This window comes from Equus quagga, chromosome 5, assembly GCF_021613505.1.
Source record: "Equus quagga isolate Etosha38 chromosome 5, UCLA_HA_Equagga_1.0, whole genome shotgun sequence".
Classification (NCBI taxonomy): Eukaryota; Metazoa; Chordata; class Mammalia; order Perissodactyla; family Equidae; genus Equus; species Equus quagga.
In genome coordinates this window covers 5,303,031-5,323,760 of record NC_060271.1, presented here as the reverse complement: position 1 = coordinate 5,323,760, position 20,730 = coordinate 5,303,031, and the positions used below count along the sequence as shown (strand labels likewise).

General features: G+C 56.9%; 1 protein-coding gene across 5 annotated transcripts in view; it reads right to left on the bottom strand.

Annotated features, from left to right (window-relative positions):
- Positions 1-20,730, bottom strand: part of SSBP3 (single stranded DNA binding protein 3) — a 162,471-nt gene that overhangs the window by 6,656 nt on the left and 135,085 nt on the right. For 3 of the 5 annotated variants that reach the window (XM_046662009.1, XM_046662013.1, XM_046662012.1), the window contains 9 exons: positions 19,390-19,470; positions 18,436-18,495; positions 14,220-14,286; positions 14,035-14,111; positions 6,851-6,915; positions 6,123-6,171; positions 5,484-5,519; positions 4,929-4,983; positions 3,588-3,658 (listed from right to left, as the gene is read on the bottom strand). In XM_046662009.1, coding sequence (XP_046517965.1) covers positions 3,588-3,658; positions 4,929-4,983; positions 5,484-5,519; positions 6,123-6,171; positions 6,851-6,915; positions 14,035-14,111; positions 14,220-14,286; positions 18,436-18,495; positions 19,390-19,470 — 561 coding nt within the window. The remainder of the gene's footprint in view (positions 1-3,587; positions 3,659-4,928; positions 4,984-5,483; positions 5,520-6,122; positions 6,172-6,850; positions 6,916-14,034; positions 14,112-14,219; positions 14,287-18,435; positions 18,496-19,389; positions 19,471-20,730) is intronic. The other 2 variants (XM_046662010.1, XM_046662011.1) reach the window with 2 other exon arrangements.

Genomic DNA, 20,730 nt, shown 5'->3' with positions numbered 1-20,730 from the left:
GGAGCCTCCTCGCTCTGCGCACTGACGGGGACGCTTGCGGCACAGACTGAGGCCGCGTTTCTGGATCAGCCAGTGTCAGCTTGAGAAGACATGGCGAGAGTAAGAACCCTGGCTGAGTTTCCTTGGGGCTCTAGCAGAGCTGCTGGGGGACCCATCTTGCCTTCGGGGGTGCAACAAGGCAAAAGGGCTTGCTTTTCCTCTAATAAACCTTCTCTGAATTGTCTGCAGCCTCGAGGACATCGTTCTTTTTGGCCACGTGGTGGTAAAGCTGAGCACAGAGTCAAAGGTAAAATTCACTTGACTAGCTGCCCTGTTCTTAACAAACCCTGGTGTCAGTCCAACGTGGCGACACCAAGCCGACCATCCTCTCCACAAGAACATCTGCACGTGGGTACTTAGGATCGTCCTTACTCGCACAGGCTGTGGACCTGTAGGAGGTCGCTTCCAGCTGCAAAGGTGTCCACCCACTTTGATCTACAGGCTGCTTTTGGTAGACCAGCCCCTGTCAGGTAGGTCCTGTGCATCCACAAATCCATCAGATGGGCCATACCTGTCCAAGGTGTCCATCATTTCTAACCGTCCCCAAGCACGCTGGAGGTCGTTTCCGATTAAACCTCTCCTTCTCAGGGACAGCAGTTTTAAAGCACAAAGGTAATCTGAACTTGTGAGATCCAAGCTGGATTCCAAATAAATTACAGTTTTAATAAAGAAATTGAGAAAGTCCTGTTTAATAACTTGGCTGCCCTTACTGGTGACATTTTTTGAGTTCTCAAGCAGCCTCATTTCCAAAAAACAAGTCATTACTTTGGCCATATGAGGTTTCGTCACTACCCCCACCTCCTGCCACAGCTCTGAACAGTCAGGTGCCGTCTGCTCATCCTCATCTAGGCTCCTTGTGGCCTCTTCAGAGAACATCACACGGTTCCGGAGAAACAGCACATCCATTTCTATTTTAGCGTAATCCCTTTCTCCATTCTCATCTCTATGTATTTCCAACCTAGACAACATCAGAGCAGGCCAAGGTTTTACATCTATTCTTTGGGCAGCAACAATGAAAGCCACCTTGTGGGCACGTGTCTGAGGCTCTCTCCATTTCTACAAAGTCACCAATCTCATGAAGTGCTTCTGCGTGTTTTGAGCAAACTGACAAGTGACCAACACCTTTCGTTTTGAAAGCCTGGTACCAGAGGTAAGCGGTGACAGCCCTGCAGCAGCGCTGGGGACGAGGCATGGGGGGCGTTTAGCAGGTGAGAAGTTCACAGACTAAACAACATTTGCCAATTAACTGTGTACCACCTGCCACATGCGCAGATACATGAACAAAGTCTAGTTTGTAACTGGACCAGTGAACAACAATCTTTGTTTTCTGCAGTTTCATTAAAATCTTCGTAGAAATCCAGATGACAATGTGAAGCTCCAGTTTTCAAGTCACAGGTCCTCAGACCTGGGGTCCGTGTTCTTGCCGCCACGATCTCAGGCCCCTCTCGACGGACTGGAGGAAGCTCACCCGATGGTCAGTAAGATCCGACAGAATCAGCTCTACCCTGAACAGGGCCAACACGTTTGTCACCGAAATCCCCTCTGTTCACCCACAGGCATCAACTGCGGCCTCTGCGTCAGGAAATGTAACCTGAGGTTCATGAAGCTGAGGGGGTGGCATGGCGATGGCGTCCGTTCAAGGGGGATGGATGCCCAAGCCAGGGTAGTGGCCAATGTTTCTGACCAAGTGTTGGTGTCTCTTTGGAGAACGGAAAACCTTCTGGCTGACTTAGAACCTGTGCCCATCTCACCCCGGACTGTACAACTGAGCCTCCAGGGCGCTCCGCACCCGGCTGCACGCCCCCTTCCTCCTTCTGCGTACGCGCAGTGCGTCCGGCTGTGGTCATTCACCTCTAATCCTCCCACCTGTCATTAAACTAACACGGGCCTTTGGCCTTTTTCTCTGGTGATCGGGGCCATGCTAGTGCTGGCGCTGTTATTCCTGTTTTCATTATCTGAACTCTTAGAGAACATGGTCACAATACTCACTATGTGAAAAATGAAACCTGCGCTATCTCGACATGAAGCAGCACTGTTAACCTGTGGCAGAGTCAAAGGTAGACCCCGTCACTGCCCATGATGCAACACGATGATCCGTCATTGAGAGCCACAGGTCACGACCCCGGTCTCCACGGTTGGGGGAACTGTGGTGACAGTGACCAAGGAGGCGGGCGATCTGTGCCATGTCCACCTGACACCAACACAGCTCCCAGTGCCTGTCTTCCGGGCCACCGTATGCATCTTATACTTTTCCACCCAACCTTCTGCATCCATTGCCAGAAACCAAGGCTTTGTGCGTGCTGGGACATTGTCTCCCAGGATACAGGGCTTTCAGTGCTAAAACCTGGACAGCTGGTCACCCTAGTGAGAGGATGGGGCGATGAGGCTGGGTGGAGGGAGGTCCTGGCTACTCCGAGGGAAGGGAGAGGGGTGGTGGAGCATCAGGGTGGCATGCAGTGCCCACGCCTCTTAGCCCCAGGACCCTGCTTACGGCCCCTCTAACACCCCAGGAGGCAGGGCAAAGACCCTTGCCCAGAGACTATGGGGGATCACCCCTGTGCAGGGTCCAGCATGGGGCAGCTTGTGATCAGGGTTTAGCATGTAGGGTGAATTGGATGTCACATCAGACAGTGAACCAACAAAACCAAACAGAGCACCCCAAAAGGCCACAGACAGCTTTAGGGCACCAAACCCACCCTCCGACCCTGCAGTCCACAGACTGTTGATCTGGTCACACGGCAGCCTCGTTTCCAAACCCTGAGGCCCCCGAGGGCGAGGCTGGTGGGGTTCACCTCCCCAGGGGCCCCATGCGGAAGGGCCATCTGCGGAAGCGAGTCGGCCCACTCCGTCCTCAGGGAACTCCCGCCTGACAGAGGGCAATAGGCCGAAGCTGCAGAGGCAAGTCCCGTTAACACGGGACACAGGAGCTCGGAGGGAGTGGGCGAGCAGGACCGGAAAAGGTGGAATTTGAGTTGAACATCACTGAGGGTTGGAACTTTGACAGGCACAGAAGGCGGGGGGGGGGCTTCTAGACGAAGGACTGTCCAAGGAGAGACAAAAAGGCTGCAAGGTGCCAGAGTCACAGGCCCCAGAGGTGCTGGAGGTGCAAGGGCAGGTCCCCAGATGGGCCATGTGCTCCTGCTGTGGCCTCCACCCCTAGCTCCGTGGCCAGGGAAACAGACCCAAGACAGTGAGGGATGGCCCACGGCGACACAGCCAACCAGCCCAGACCCCACCTGCAGCCTGGGGCTCTCCCTCACCAGCACCCCATACAGAGCAGCAGGGGTACCGGCATCGGGGCCTGGTGTCCCACACTGACCGGGGTGGGGTGCGAATCCTCTACCCCCTTCCTCCTCCCCACCCCCCACTGCCAGCTATGAAATGGGAACTGAGTTCCCCAAGAGTTAATCACTTTCCTGATGGTTTATTTTATTCATCTTTGGTAACAAATGGCTGAAATCAATTAAACTTGCTTTCCCCTCAGCTGATGAAGTTAATTATGATTTGTTATGGTATCTGATATGTAAATTATTAGAAAGCAGACTTACGTTGGACCGGCTGCCTCCAGGCGGCACCGGATTAATCATTGTGTAGATGTTGTCACTGGAATTTGTTGAATCTGTAGAACAGTGGAAACCCGAAGTTGGAGTGATTAATTCATTTCTTAATTAAAACAAACTCGTGCCACTTGAACTCATTCTTTTGTATTTTATCACCTAAAATTTCCTCTAAGTACCACCATTTTCTGGCTAATTTGTATTTAATGAAGATTCACCAAGTTTTTAATCACAGAAAATTCAACTGTGAAAATCACTCAACCCTGAAACGAAGAACTGCAGGCTGTCCGGACGGCAGTGTGGACGCGGCAAACGGGGATACAGGTTCAAATTTTCGTCTTTCTACTCCAAACCAAATGTGGTCCCCAGACACTGCCAGGGACGATGCAGGGGCCACCAGACCATGACCTGTGCTCTCCCCAACCCCACCCAGCAGCTACAATCAAATCAGGAAAGAGAAACACCACCAATTCTCTGGGGGCCACCCTGCCAAGCTGATGGGGCAGGAGAGAGAGGCAGGGATGGGGCTGGAGACGTGCTAACATATGGAGTGGTCTAATGTGACCCAGCCTCTGAATGTAGGTCGTGCTGCTCATAAAAATGCAGCAGCAGAAAGAGGGAGCCAGAACGTCACGGTCGTGGCCAGCTCCACCCCTGCAGCTGAGCAGCTTCCCTGTGATGGGGAGCTGAGAAGGGGGTGGGAGAGGGGGACCCCACCATCTCCCTAATTAGCCAGAAAAGTCTCCTTAGGAAATCAGCTCGCATGTTTATGTGAGAAGCGGGCACCATATTTCTTGGGCAGAAATCCAACTACCTCTCACTCTTTATTTTGGGGTGGGTAAGGATCGTATGTTGAATTCCTTCTAGCGGGTGGTAAGCTATTCTTAGCTGGGAAAGAAACACAACTGTGACGCTGTGTGTGTGCGTGTGCGCACAGGCCCATGTGTGTGCACATATGTCCTCCTTTGATTAAAGAAAAATGGAGACAGCATCTCCTACATAGAGGAACAGAAGCCAAGAGGCCTCATGCCATGGTGTCCTGGTGCCAGATCCCAAAGGCCCCTCTTCAGTCGTCTGTAGAAACGCACAACCAGGACAGGGTCCTCTCTGACAGTGGGAGCCCTCGTGCCGGGACCTCCCTGCTCTGCCCCGTCTGTTAACCAGCGATGAGGAGACCTGACTGAGGCCACACAGCATGTTGGTGGCACCAGGAGCCTCCTCCTGCCCCTGAAATCCCTGATGCCAAGATGCCCAGTGGGGTACACACTGCTCAGCAAGAGTAGCTCTGCACCCAGGCCCCTCCAGGACTCGCTACATCCCAAGCCCTCTTACCTGCAGGACTAGGCATGATGGGTGTTCCTGGGGGGCCGCCACCACCAGGGGGTCCCTGGACATGAGATAAAAACTGACATCAGAAACCCACGGCGATGACATACATGGGGAGAGGCTAGCAAGTCTGCCCACGTCAGCACAAGTGCTCGCCCGGGCCCAGCCCGGCATTCAGCTCTCGCAAACCCTTCGGTGCCACACGGAGCCCCACATTTAAGCCTTGGGGGAACTGGCCTTGGATCTCCCCCTTCCTTTCTTTAAACAGGAGGCAGCTGTGTGTGTGCTTGTATGCGCTCACGCGCACGCCCATCACTGAAACCAGAGGCCTGTGGTGGAAGCCAACTGATCCACTGCTCAGCCCCCAGGGGGATCTCAACTCCAGGCCTGGTTTGGGGACTTTCAGGCCACCAGAAGGTACAGACAACTGAACAGTGACAGCAAGTTCTAGCACCTGTGCTGAGAACATGCTCTGAAAGGGGAAGATTCCCTGAGCAGCCTTCCTGCATGCCCCATCCCGTGCGGCTGGACATGCGATGCCCCACACCCACACACACTTACCACGTAGGTACCGGGTGATGAGGAGGAGTATGGAATCTAAAAACAAGAGGTGGGAGAGCCACGTGTCAGAGTGACTTCCTCCAACAGGCAGCACCCTTTGGTTTCCAAATCCACTGGGGGACACAGCCTCACCCTTGATGGGCAAGGCTGTGGGACCCACTGAGCCACCTGGTCAGTTTCCCTGGGAGGGCCGGTTCATACACTGAACTGTCCTGAAAGCCTCAGCAGGGAGCCTGGGGGCGCCGTGGGGCATGGGAGGAGGCCCTCCAGAAGGCGAGGGAGGGAGAATGGGAGCTTCGCCCCGCCCCGCCCCTCTGCCTGCTGCCCTGGACTGTCCGGGCCGAGCCACTTCCCTCCTCAGAGTGCTGGCCGCCAGCCCCGCCAGAGCAGCGGAGACTGGCAGGAGCGCTCCGGAGCCAGGCGGGTCCACGCCTCGGAGCTCCCTCAGAGTGGCACCTGGGTGGCGCAGCACCAAGTGCGATGGCCTCAGCACGTGACTCACGCCTGCACCCACAGGCGGGCCTCTCCTTGGAGGCACCAGGTGGAGCCCCGCTGCATCTCCACTCCCTGCGACACCTCCCACCTCGAGACAGGAACCACCAGACCCCAGAGCCCCCCGCAGACGCCCCCGGTACTCACTGAGTTAGCACTGTTAGGATTGGGCCAGGGTCTGCCGGCTCCGGGGCCCCTGAGGGTGGGAGAGACGGAAACACTGAAAAGGGTGCTCTCAACTCCCAAGGGTGGTGCCAGCAGGGGCAGCGCCAGAGGGCTCAAATCACTATAGGACACCCACCCTCACACAGCCCTGTGGCGGGCCTGAGAGGCCAGCTGGTGCAGCGACAGGTAGTTCCAGGGGCAGAAATCTACCATCTCCAATGAATTACATGCAAGGTATATCAAATGTCCTCTGCGTGTGCGTTTTCCCAGGAAGGCAATCCAGATTCTCACGGGCACCTATCACCGCACAGCGGTTAAGATCCACCAAAGCCTAGAACAGTGCTCAGCTGTACAGGCTTCAAATCTTGACCCTTCTACTTCATGCTGTGTGAGCCTAGGCAAGTGACTTCACCTCTCTGTGCCTCAGTTACCTCATCCGTAAATGGGGGATAATAACTGCCTCATAGGCTTATTATGAACACTAGCTCAGCTAGTCCGTGGAGCATGCTCAGGACCATGCCGGGCACAAGTAAGCATGATATGGGGGTGAGCTCTCAGTACTGTATTGTCAACACCCTCACTTTACTGAGGAGGAGACTGAGGTCCCGAGAGGTGCTGGTAACGACTCGGATCACCAGTCTCTGGGGAAGGGCAGCGGAGGGTGGGGAAAGCCTGGCCCTGAGCGGCCGGCAGGGTTGGCTTTGCCTTACATGTTAATCCCGGGCATGGCGGGGCCGAGGGAGTTGGGTGGTGGTCTCATGCCGCTGCCGTAATTCTGCAATGACAACCAAGGATCAGTCTATGAGAAGGAAAGGGGAACCGGAGAGAGAAGAGGGGGGACAGACAGACAGACAGAACATAAGCGAGAGGGTTAGTCTGTGAGAAGGATCTGATGAGAAAACACAAGTCATTTGTTTCAAAAAGGTGTGGGGAGGATGGGAAACAAGGGAGAGGAACACAGCGACAAGCCAGCACAGAGGGACAGTCACAACTTTAAATGCATCTTCAGAGACTTCAAGATGGTTCTCTCAGAAGCTTATGGACGTCAAGCAAGCCGCTCCCAACCCTGGCCTCACACCGCCGGCCAGCACCTTCCCTGGGTCTCAGGTGGGTAGAGGGGAACAGACTTGGAACAGAGCTGGCCGGCGAGCACCAGCACCCTGGACACTGTCGGGGAGGAGAACCTGCTGGCAGGCTGGGGACGGGCTGGGTCCAGACATGGAAGGGGAAGGAAAGTTCCATCAAGGGTTGTCCTGCAGGCACCCCCAAGGCCTGGCAAGTACAGACGCCCCCCTGTGCCCACGTCTGGGTTGTCCCCCACCCCCAACCCCTGGAGCAAGTTGTCTGATTCCCAAGTCAGCACGTGGGGCCCTCAACAAGCACGGTGCTAGAGAAGCCGGAGCAACACTCTGTTTCTACCTTAGCGAGGACCACCGTTCTGTTTGAGAGAAGAGTCTACATGGAATTTGGAAACCCCCCCGAGTCCCAACTCAGCTCAGTGCAACCCACCGAGGGAGAGTGGGGTGGGTCACAGGGCACCTGGATCAGGCACCCCAGGCCCTTCGCTGGTTCATCTCCTATCACAACCAAGCCAGTGCTGCCCCAACTCCCGGCTTTCAGTGCTATTTTCTTTGCAGGAATAAACGCCTTGCCTTCCATCGCCACTGGTGGAATCCTACACATCCTCCAATACCCAGCACCTCCTCTGTGAAGCCTTCCCTGCCCCATCTCTTGGAGTTAATGTTCCATCCTAGTTACCCCCATAATGCCTTGTAATTTCTCTCCCCCGAGCCCGTATCACACTGGGTCATGATCGTGGCCACATATTCATCTCTCTGACTGGACTGAGTGCCTTTTGAAGATGGAAACTGTGTCTTGATGATTTTGACATCATCCTTATTCCATGCACAGGCTGGGGCTGAATCAGTGAAGGGCTGAAGAAGCGAATGGATGGAAAGCACAGTGAGCCTAGCTGAAGCTTCAGCTCTGTCCTTGCAGGAGACTCTGACAGCAGCAAGTGGGTGGAATTCTGATGGCAAAGGGACAGCCAGCATCAGCTGTCCTTTTTTGAGCACATAAAACGCTTTATATACAGCCTCCGGTTTGGTCCTTATACCACCAGCAAGAGGCTGGTATTATTCTCAGCTTACAGAAGAGGAGACTGAGGGTCTGAGAGGAGAAAGACTTGCCCAAAGGCAGTCAGCAAATGACACAGCTGGGGCTGAAACCCGGATCTGCGAGCCTCCGCAGTCTGCAGGCCACGCCACACAGCTGGTGAGAATGAGGGAGGGGCTGGACAGGAGGCTCGGGAGCCGGAGTGACAGGCTCGGAGCCAGCACCAGGCTGGCATCTCAAACCTCACAGCCTTGGGCCCATCTCCTCCGCTTGGTCACTCACAGAGGACTTGGAGTCCAGAAGAACACCCAGACAGGGTGTGGACGACGACAGGGGTAGCACCAGGCTGGTGGGCCGGCAGCGAGCGGGGCCCGGAGTGAGGAGGCAGGAGCTGGTGTGGCAGAGGCCCCTCGGCAGCCAGGACCCCCATGCCCGCTCGGGGCCGAGCCCTGGGCTGGGAGGATGTGCACCTGCCTTGGGCACAGCGGCAGGCTTGGCACAGGCAGGGACCAGGCCCCTCGTGGACAGGCACCTCGGGGTAGCCACCAGAGGCACGGGGGGAGCTGGCCTACCGAGCTGCGTGCCAGTGACTTTGGGCAAACTGCACAGACGACAACAATGCTCCCCAGGCCAGGCTGTGCTACAGGCTTGTCCTCTCACTCCTCCGTCACCGCAGCAACCCCAGTCCTGCCCCACTGCAAAGATGGAAACTCCGAGGCGCGGAAGCAGAGGGCCAGCCCCTCGGCAGGATGCTTGTGGCAAGCTGGCACTGAAGCTCCGCAGCCCCTGCTGGGCCTCCTTGTCCACAAAACGGGGACGAAGAGCTCCCAGCCCTCCAGGCGCCGGGGCACCAAACGGAAGGCCGCCCTGCAGCATCCGGCCGGCAGCTGCGGAGCGGACGCCAGAGCCCTCACTACCGCCTGCAGCAGCCGGAGCCCGGGCCTTAAAGGGCCCTCTTGACCCTAGGCTGCCACCAAATCCCCTGCCAATCTCAGCTGCCTTTGGCTCCTCCGGAACAGGAGGCTCGCCTGGCCAGCAGAAAGCTCTTCCCAAGCGAGCAAGAGCTCTCTTCCCCGGGCCGTGGCTGCACCCTGCTGGGCGCCCCAGGACAGTGGCCGGCACCGCAGGGCAGGAGTGGGGGGCGGCCCAGGGGCTGGCCAGAGCCCAGGACACCGCAGCACCCAGAGTGAGGGGGATGGCGGGGGTGCTCCCTCCAGAAAGAGGTCTGGGCACGCAGCGTGCAGCCATGCGGGGAGGCTCCGGGGGCAGTGTCTGCTCTTCCCGACCCCACCCCGCCACCAGGAGCCCCCAGACAGCCAGCGTGGCTGCTTCCCTGGAGGAGTGTGCCCACCCAGGTCCTTGGTCCTTCAGAGGCACTGACCCTGGAGACCACTCCCACCTCCTCATTTCACAGACGACAAGCTAGAGGCCCAGAGAGGCCAGAGAGTGGCCCAAGGCCACACAATAAGTCAGCGGGGAACGTAGGGCTAAAAGTCAGGTTTAGGGGAAAGTTTTCAAATCAGAAACACCAGCCTCTCCCCAGAGGACAGGGGGGCTTGGAAGCATGGTTTCAGGGGCTCACATGAAGTAGCCTCTCTTCGCCCAGTGCCTGCCTCCCTGCCCGCAGGGACGGGGCAGCTGGGGCCGGGAGGGGTCCTCGGTGCAGGCCTGGGCTGGCCACAGCCACGGCAGTCTGTCTGCGACACCCCCTGCCTCTATCCCCACGCAGGCGCCCAGATCCTGGGGAGAGGGTTGATCCACAGTCAGGGACAACAAAGGGCCCTCCTGCTGGCCCTCTGTCTGAGTCTCAGCTCTGTGCCCTGTGCAGGGTCCATGGCGACTTGGGAAGGCCCCTAAAGCCAGGAGGGCCTGGGGCCTGCTACTCCTTTCTGCAGCCCCTCGCCAGAGGAGCTCTTTCTCGGTGCTGCCTGTGGCCCACCCGTACTCTTTCACCTTAAAATAGGAGAAGACAGTGTAGTCTTGAGGACAGATCTGTCAGTGTGGATTTTTGGCTGTGGAGGAAGTTTCCTGGGCGGCAGGGTCCTGTCCTCCACCCCCCGAATCACACAGTGGCCTGGCTACCCCACACTGGGAGCCCTCTAGCGGCCCACTCCCTCCTCACCCAGCTCCTGGCTGCTCTAGCCAAGTTCACGATCCTTCTGTCTCTTCCCGGGGTCTCTGCTCAGAGGCACTGAGCTTGGGCTGTCCTGGCTCAGCAGGGAGATGCCGTTTCTCCCAGGTGCCACAGGCTCGTCCCCAGGGATTGTGGATTATCTTTCATCTGAACTTTCTCAAATGCAGACAAGACGCAACAGCGATCTGATTCTAGGCTGTGCTGGCTCCACCCCAACCTGAACACCAGCCATACAGGGGGCGGCACCTCGGGGTCTGCAAGCCGCAGCACCGCCGCGGGTCGCAGTCTCTCCCCGTGACCCTGGCCGGCAGCCCTTGCAGTTATTGCCTCATTCTAATAGGATTCACTTCTGAGCAACTTAGCCGAGGGTTCCCACTCGACCCCGACATGCAAGTAATTCTTTAAAAGAGAATACAATTAAGTGGAAATGTCACCTCCTTTTTGGCACTGGCCACTTGGCAAAACCAGAGTAACATCTGCCTGAGGCTCTGAGGGCAAAGGGCAGGGCGATACCTGGTCTGCTGGTTCCTCTGTGACATTTAGGCTATAATGTGGCACAGGCTCAAAAACTGCAATGTCACTTCACCTGGTTTTGAAATCTGTAAAGCAGCCCCAAGACTACACTGTGCCTGTTCTTTGTTCAGAAAGTTCTAGAGTGGTCGCTGGCTACCAGCAATCTGATTCCCCACTTGGAATAACAGGCTGATGGTTTCCTACCTTTGTGTCTGGTCTCAGCACGGCACTGTGCATGCAGTGGTGCTTACTAAAGGCTGCCTCAAGAGCTGGCCACCTTTCCTAGCAGCCCGGGCTGTGGCGGAAACAGGCGCCCTCCCTGAGCCCAGGGCCTGGGGAGGGAACGGGATCCAGGGAACACCTTGCAGGCGCCCCATGTGTGTCTGAGGTGTGTCTCTCACAGCCCCTGGCCCCCCCAGGGCCTTCCCCGCCGCCCATTTGGCAGGTGAGGGGACTGGAGGCCCAGCCAGGCTGAGCCGAGGCCAGAACCACGTTTTCTAGCACTGAGTTCTGAGCTCGTCCCTCTCCTGTCCACTGGGAGAGCCTGCCCTCTCCCCACCCTCAGCCTTGGGGTCTAAAACTTCCAGGCTGTGCGGTGCCTGCTCCCGGCTGATCCCCGACCCTGCCATCCATCCCACACCCCAACCCTGCTCAGGCCCAAGTGCCCCATGATGCCAGGCCTTTCTGCCCCCACCGGGGTGCGGGGGGGACACAAACCTTCTGGGTTGCTCTGAGGTTTGGCTCTGGAATTTAATACTGCATCCTACCCAGAGGTGCACGGGAGACAGGAAAAGCACTTCAGGGTTTCCATATGGATAAAATAAACTGAAAGACAGGTGAGGAGAGGTGTGTTTGGAGCCTGAGGTAGGTGGGGCGGGGAGGGTCAGCTGGCATCTCACTCCCCTCTGGGCAACCCCTCAGGGCCCACAGGAACACTCCACCCTATATGCTGCTCAGTGAGGCCGGGAGAGCCACACTCGGCCCAGCAGGCCCTTTTCGGCAAGACCTCAGGCTTCAGGACCTTCATCTCGTTAAAGCCGCCAGAGTGGTCGGACTGCTGGTCAGGGACGATGACACGCCCGCTACACCAGGAGGAAGTCCTAAACTTCCGGAACACTCTGCACTCAGCGTGATAATGCCCATTCCCAGCTTCTAGAACCTCAATATTACTACAGGCTTAATGAAGTGTTGATGGCCTCTGCCAGAAAAATAAAACTAAAAGAGAAACTAAAAGCAATCACTAAACCCAAGCAACTAGAATCCTCCACCCTGGTTTTAAGCCCCAAGTTGGAAAACACAGATTGCTCACCAAGGGGCCACCCGTGCCATGTGCCACCCCAGGAAATGACCTCCTCCTCCTCTTGGCAGCCCTACAACCAGGCTCCTTTCCATTTTACAGACGTAGCCGCTAAGCCTCCCAGAACACAGAGGGCGGGCGGTGGAGGACAGGAAGGTTTCCCACCCCAGGCTCCATCCACCCGCATCTTCCAGGCTCCACAGGACGTTCTGGAAGTCCAAGGCCACTGCCCATCTCCACACCAAGAGCATCTCTAACGTCCGGTAGAGGCCGAGGAAGACGCAGGAGAGGGAGGGCTCCGCTCCAGACCCTCCCGCCCCGCCCCCCACGGGTCCCTCAGCCGGCACCCTTGCAGGGGTCAGCTCAAGATGCCTCATGGCAGGAAGCGGCCACTCTGGTGGCTTAAAAGGAGCTGGCAAAAACACAAGCTTTGGGGAATTTGAGAAAAGAAAAAAACCAACAAAACTGGAGCTGCAATTGGTGTGGGCCTGCTTCCTTTTAGGATTATGGGGCCAACAGAAGACAAGGACCTCCCTAAAAATCTTTCAACACCACACATGCTGCAGCGCCACCAAGAAGAAAGCAGCAGGCCGGGTGTGCCATAAACACAACTCCGGACGGAGAGGAGGACTGTGGGACGCGGGAGACACCTCTCCCTACAAAAAGGAGGCACACGTGTATGAGCGGGGGTGCTCCTCCACCCCCAGGAAACCGGAAACCCAAGGAGGCACCCGGAGAATCCAAACATTGACAAGCAGGGGTGGGAGAGACAAGTGGGCAGCCAGGCAGGGCAGCAAAAAAGGGAAGGAACACCAGGGAACAAACCCTCCCCTGACTCAGACCTCTAGCTTCTGAGATGGTCGGATTCCAGAGAATTCCCAAGGAGGGCAGAACACAGCAAACTCTGCTATGGCTACTGCACGACACAGAGCTGCATTCAAATCTCAGAAAGTGGGAACCAACTGTGAGAAGGTTCTAGAATAGGAATGACCCTAAACTCCTGTGGGACCCCGTACTTGTAGGGGCTGGGGCTGGGTCACGAGGAGTGACCATTGTGTTGTAACTGTAAAGAGGTAAATAGGGCACTTCAAATAATTTCTTCCAGAGGTTTCTAAACTGTCCTTTTGGCAATGGAATCCCTCTGGTCAAAAGAAATCTGAGGCAGGAGCCTGGGATCTGAAACGGGCAAAAGCTCTGGTTGAAGTGGGTACTGGAGGCTGGCCAGCCTGGCCTCCTCTCACTTGGGAGGGCATCACTGAGAACCATGGACAGACTCAGCCCCTCCAGACAGATGTGAAAACTGAGGCCTGCTGGGGTGCACAGAGGTCACAGGGATCTGTCCCAGGACGGACAATGGTGAGCTGCAGGCAGAGCTGGGACTGCCACTCATTTGTCCCACCTTTGAGTCATAACATGCTGGGACCCTCGAGCCAGCTCAAGTCTGCCCCGCCCAGCGTGGGAGGCTTTGGGGTTCCTGGAGGACCCACACCACTGCTCAGGCACCAGCTCCCACCTTCTAAATTCTGCAAACCACAGGCGAGCACACCCCTCGCATGGAAGGGTCTGCCAGCCAAAGGCTCCTAGATGCCCCTCTTCCCCAGCTCCCTGGGGGTCCCTCAACTCTGCCTGACACCTGCCAGGGAAGGGCTGCTCCTGGTTGCGGTGGGGCCAGCCCAGCCATGGGCAGAGAGGGGAGTTGGGGACCTGGTCACCCCCTCTCCCCTCACCCCTGCGAGCTGAGCGACGAGGAAAGACTGACAGACTCTGCAAGAGGAGAGAAGGCGGGTGCACACAGACAGCCAGGCAGAGGGACAGACAGACAGACAGGCAGTTACCTGTGGGCCGGGGCCCATGGGCCCCATGCCTCGGGGAGGGTTCATTCTCTGCATCGATCCTCCCATGTTGGGGTGCCCTGTGTGAAAGAACAGGTGAGCTGTGAGATGGCAGGAGGCAGGGGCGGACAGCTGAGGGAGGAGGAGCCCCTCCTGACGCCCCACCGGGCAGCCCTGCCCGCCTCTACCTTGTTGTCGTGTGGGATCCATGGAATTGGGCAGCAGCGGCTGTGTCCCGGGAACTCCTCCGGGAGGCTGAAAGAGACGAGAGGCACGAGCTGAGAGGCTGCTCCAGGAGCTGCCTGCCCCGACTCCCCACCTGACCGTTGGGGGCCACCATGGCCGCCCTGAGGCCACTCCTGCTGCCTGGGGGAAGGTCCCTAGAGTGGAGGTCAGCTGGAGCTGGTCTCAGTGAAACCTGCAGCATGGGTGGGCCAGGCTTCATGGGGGGAGAGGAGCCACCGTCCAGTCATGCTCTGGCCATGCCGCTGGCCATGCCCCCCCCCAGAGGGAGGATGTGCCCTCCCTCTTACCACCTACGCCCCCACTGCTGCACTGTCAGCCAAACCCTGTCTTTCCTTTGTCTCATGGAACATAACTCATTTTATCCCCACCTCCAAATTGTGGGAACCAAGAGACCCACCAGCTAGAATCCCACTATGGGAGGTCCTTTTTAAAGGGGAGGAGGCAGCCTTTGAGATCCAGATGGGGACACTGAGGCCCAGAGGCCAACTGCCGCCAGTCGCCTCCTGGCAGAGCCAGGATGAGCACTCAGGACTCCTGACTCCCCGTCTTCTTCACCACGTGAAATGCCACCTTCTGGCCCCTGGGGATGGAGAGGCGGCCTCTAGGAGAGGGGCGAGCAGGATGCTGAAGGCGAACCTGCTCCCTAAAGCCTGATGCGAGCGGCAGGTGCTGCTGTGAGTACTCCTAGGGAGGAGAGGACAGGGCGCCACAGGTTTCCTGAGGGAACGCTTGGGACGCCGGCTGTGAAAACCTATTGGAGGTGATTTACTTAGGACTGAAATTATTTCAGCTGCCATTCGAAAAAAGAGAAGCAGAGCTGGGGGAAAAGCCTGCTTCCAGAACCCCACGCCTCAGGCCTACGCGTGGCCCTTGGCTTTGAGACGAAAGCCTTGATGAAAGCGCAGGTGCCAGCACTTCTCAGAGGCTGTGCACCTGTGGCAGGGACCCGACCCCAGCCGCCAAGGGTCCCCCAGCCCTGGCCACTGCAGTGGGGACGGCAGACGGGGCAGCTGGTCTGCCTTTGGCCCAAAAGTGAACTCCAAACTGGTTCTGGAACGAGGTGCCTGGAACTGAAGAGAGAAGTTGTACTGTGGAGCTTCAGAATGGGGTATGTGATGTGCCCAGGGTTGGGGAGGCTGACAGGAGGGCCACATAAGCCTGGGGAGGACCTGACATTCACCGAGTGGCATCTGGTTGGCACCTGCCGTTCCCATCTGCCTGGGTGCTGAGTCTGTCTCTCCAGCCCCCGGGTCTTAGCTGCTCTGACCTCTCGCTTTCTCCCAGCCCTGCTTCCTCTTCCCAAGTTCCCAAGCTCTGAATCACCTGGCTGCTGCTGTGTGTCTGTCCACTTGGGGGTTCGGGATATTTCCAGAGCCTGGTTACAGGACTCTGGGAGGACAGGGGAAAGCCTGCCTCTGAGGGTCTGGTTTGGGGGCTCCCAGGATGTTGAGGTGGACAGGGGACCCTCCAGGTCATGGAATGCTCCCATCTAATCCTGATGGAGTGGCCATGGGGGTCAAGCAACTGCTCCCTCTCCAGGTAGCCCAGTGTTGACCACCACTTCTCGCAGGAAGCTCCTGCTTGGGTTCCCCTAACCCCGCTGTGTGTCAGGACTCACGAGCAGAGCTGGGCTGCCCAGAGGGCGCCCAGAGTCACATCCCTCCTCCTCTCATGGGGTGACCCTGAGAGGAGACAGGGAAGCCTGGGCCTCCTCTACAGAGAAGGTGGGTGCGCAGTGACCAGGGAAAAGAGGTCTCACACTGAGAAAGTTGAAGGCCTCAAATATAAGAAACTAGAAAAATAATGGCTCGTATATGGAACTGCAAGCATGTGCCGCGCACACACCCTCAGGGCCTGCTGGAGAGAGAGACGCTCTCTCTGGGGCTGTCCCACGGGCTCCTGGAAGTGGGCCGGTGCCTCTCCTACAGTATGTGGGGCAGGCGCAGGAAGAGTCTGCCCAGAGAACAGACGAATCCCAGCAGTGTCTGCACGGTCCCTCAGCTGCCTGCCTGATCAGCCGCCAGGCCTGCGGGGGCTCTGCAGGGATGTGATGGGAGGGCTGCCTGAGGACCCTAGATTCCAGCCCTCCTCTCCTAAACCCAGCTGAACCCCACTGTTCACCACCCACCCATCACTTTAAACACAGCAATGCCCTATACACGGCCCCAAACCTCTACCCAGGAAGAACGGTGGGAGGCTGGCCTTGCAAGACTTTGAGGCCAGGCCAACGACCCCTAGCTTCTTGTCTTCCTCAGTGCCCTTCTCATCGCCCTAACGCAGGGGGTCGTGTGAGCCTAAGCAAGTCCCGCTGTCTCTGCTGCCTCGACCTGCCAGGGCGGAGGGCTGAGCCCACTCGGGCAGCACAGAGGCTTCCATTCTACCAGCAGCCCCAGCTGAGGCAGGCACTGTCCAAGAACTCCCAGGGGCAGCACCTGCAAAAGGAGCACATGCCGCCCCTGGAGGACAAAAACTTCTTGAGTTCCCAGGAAACCCGAAAATCAATGTAGATTTCTGAGGGGGTGGCGGGGAGGTGGGAAAGATCAGTTTCTAATGAGCGGAGCGGTAACAGATTTACTCTCCACTGGCCCTCCTGGGTGCTTGCTCATGCTTCATTGATAAATAGAAACATACGTGTTTGCTCTCGTGTCCCTTAATTGCTGGAGGAAGGGCCACAATTACGGTAAGGAAGCATCTGTTCTCTCCCTGGGACAGAGGCCACTTCGGGCCAAGGAGAGCCCGTGGATGGGCAGAGGAAAAGCTGCCGCTGGGACCCACGCGTGCAGTGGCAAAGGAGGTTGGCCTGGTGGCCACTCGACACACAGGCCAGGGCAGAGCTAGCACAACTCAAGAGGGCTAACTGAACGGGCCGGGCCGGAACGGGGAGAGCACAGGTAGGGAGCTGGAGACCAACTTGAGCCCGCTCACGGGGAGCCTCTGGAAGTTACTCCTCCACTCTGACCTTCTGTTTCCTCATCTGTGATGTACCCAAGGGTGCCGCCTTGCTCAAAAAGCTGGGTCTCTAATTCTTGTCCAAATTTGTCCCCTTCATGTCAGAGAAAATAGGCAACAAAAGACTTTCGGAGAAAAAAAGTAACTGGAAAGCTGATAGGCTGTTTATCTTTAAAATCAGAGTGCCCTGGTGGTGAGCGTCTCTGTCGTCCCCGCGTCGTTTCTTGCAGAGCGTGGGGAACGGCAGCAATCACACTCACATAATGCCAACCTGGCTGGTGACTAGACTGCAGCTCCAGAGGCTACAGGGCAAATGTGCTGGTGTTGCTGTCAGATTTTCTGAAGGGCGTTTGCAAGGTCACTCTAGGGATTATATATAAAAAATACTTTGGCATGACAGGAAATTTCCCCCATGTTTCTTTTAAGTTTCCTGTAAGTCTGTCTATCCTCACAAGAGGATACTCATCTTTCCCTCTCCAGCTCCCCAGCCCTCCGTCCCTGGATGGGCTAAACCAGCGAGGGCGGGATGGGGGCCGATCTCTCCAGACCACCTAGAAGTGCCAACCCTAACGGGCCAGCACAAGGCGCACACCCCAGGCTGAAAAGCTCTCCCCACAAGCAGACCGCTTTTCTAATTATACAAACAAATCCTTTCCTGTCTTGAGTTGGGTCTGGGAAGCGGGCAGACATTGCTTAAAAACTCACACATGTCCTGCTCCGCTGCACCCGGCTCCTGATCTAAGCATTCCTACGGGCCATTTCCCCCCCTAATAGCAGGATTACATTTACCAGCCTTGGCAATTCTCAAAAGCTTCCAGGAAAAAATGCACGTTGTCAATTAACTTCATTAAGGAGGAAGACCCTTTTCCAAGAAGGGGCTGGAGGGGCGGGGTATTGCCACCTTCTCTGGAACAGCTGAGCCCCTGCGTTCCCTCCGGGCCTGCTTCTGCGGCTGCCTGCCCCCAGCTCCATAACTGGCCGCCCACGGCCCAGCAGGCAAGGCAGGCGAGATGCTGCGAGGGGGACCGCACCACCGGCGCAGAGCGGACACAGGCCCTCTCTGGGGACCTGCCTGTAAAAGCCACCTCCCACGTTAAAACCTGTGCCCCTGCCTCCCAATCCTTTCCCCACATTTTGATCTGAGTCAAAATCCAACGGGGGTCAAGGGTGGCCGAGCGAGGGGAGAGAGAACACGAAAAGGTACAGTACCTGGTTTCCCATTCTGATCGGAGGCCTGGGGCCGCCTGCGTATCGTGGTGACATAAAAGGCTGCAATTACAGGGAATTAGTTCAATGACAGCCCGCACTACTGCACGGTGACAAACACAAACGCACTCCACTCCTCAAAGTTCAGGTTTGTTACAACCAGTGATCTTTTAAGCTCTCTTTCTCCCAGTGACCTCGTCCCTCTGGGGAGAGGGCTCAAGAGATGCACACATCACATGTGACTCCTGACTCCACGTCTATTCACGGAGAGCTACTTGGGTGACGGGGCAGCGGTTGGGACTTTGCATGGGATGCAGAAGAGCAGGTTACATCAATGCAGGGCAAAGGAGGGAACCTCTGCTCGCAGTAGGGCCAATGAAAGACTCAGAAAGGGACTTACACGTAAAATGTTCAGGGTGTGCAGACAAAGCTGGACACTCGCGCACAGGCACGCATACACACATACACACACACACACACACACACAGAAACTGACAAGGGGGTGGGGCAGAGGAGCGAGGATTCCAGGGGGGGACACGATGAGTGCGGTGGGGGCAGCGCGCTCCCTCACTGAATGCAGGGATACGGGCAGAAGCTTTCTCAGCAGCGAGCACACAGAGACCAGGCTGGGGATGCAGCTTCGCTTACGAACGAATGGTTAACCAAACTCAAAAACCAAACCAAAAGTGAGAGAGGAAAAAACAAAAACGCAAAGGCCACTGACAAGGTCACAGAAATATTTTTTTTTCTTTTCTTTTGGTTTCATGGCCAAGCTGGGTGTGATGTCCAAGGACTGAAGACTATCTTTATGGAAAAAAAACTGTTGTTTAAACTTTCACTTGTGGATGAAGCCTTGAAGGCAATGGGTAGAGCACGTTTTGATTTTTGTTTTTCCTCTGTGGGCTCCGTCCTCCTGGTGCCCCGCGCCCCCCGGCGGGTGGCAGCCACAGTGCGTACCTGACTGTGGGGTCCCATCATGCTGCTGGGATTGTGAGGTGGAGGCTGTGCGTGCGGCGAGGGCTGTGACCCCGGAGGACCCTGTGAGGCCAGACAGTAGAGGCAGGTTATAGATCACAGCACATGGAGAAGCGCAGGAGAAGCTTAAAAGAACCAAAATTAAACCAAAATGAAGGGTGGGCGGCGGGCGTGCGGGCGGCGGGCTCTGGCTCTGGCGGGCAGGGAGGCGCGAGCTGCTGCTGAGGTCGTCGGCTCAGTGTGTAAAACGGCGAGCGGGAGGGAGAGAAGCTGATAAACACACTCACAGGGGATTTACAGGCACGAAAAATCAAATCGAGCTCCTCTGTGAAGCACGCAGGAGCAGGGCCCAGGCACTGTCTGCCGTTGGAGCGGAGTTTGCCATGTTAAATACGTTGGTTCAGCCGGGCTCGGAGAGCACAGCGACACACAGAAGCGGGACCACTCTGCAAAGCGTGGAAGTGCTGCTCATGGGGGATGGGCAGAACCGGGTGAGCGCCTGCCCCCAAGGAGCTCCCAGGCTGGGGGCGCAGAGACAGGTGGTGGGCACCTAGAGACCAGTCCACTGAGGGGAGGGAGAACAGACAGGAGGAGCGAGGTGGTGCCAGAGAATGAAAAACGGGGACCAAGAGGAGGAGACGGTTCCCGAGCGCGCACCCACTCAGCGCAGTTCAGTAATTCACCTTCACCTGAAAACGGCCCCGTGACGTGGGGTTTCTTATTCCTCCTCTTACCAATGAGGAAACTGAGTCTGAAGGGACAAGGGGACTTGGCGATGGCCACACAAACGGCAAATGGCAGAGCCAGGGTGAGAAGCCTGACAGATGCAAGGCTCACCCCAACCCTGCAGCCGGAGCTCGAGCAGGCGTGCGCAGAGGAGGAGGACAGGGCTGGAGGCCCCTGACCACGGGGGTGGGGGAGGGGCTGGACTTGCCACTCCAGTCGGTGGTGAGCCACCCACGGTTCCAAGCTGACCCCTGAAGCCCTGGGCTATGCTGACCTCGACTCCCCAGAAGAGACAGGCCGACGGATTCACTTAAACGGCGGGGTTGGTCAAACTGTGGGTTGCAACCCATTAGTGGGTGGTGAGATCAATTTAGTGGGTTGTAACCATTGTTTTTTAAGAACCTGAAACAGAATTAAAAAATAGAAAATCCTGGACCAGCTTCACAACTTTTAAGGCAATTGTTTTTCATTAGCCTCTATTTCACTTATAAATATACACGTGTATGTGTATACACGGGGTCACAACATCAAATGTACTTCCTACTGCATGTACCCATCAAAAAGCACAACAAGCCTGTCCTGGAAGCACCTTCCTGC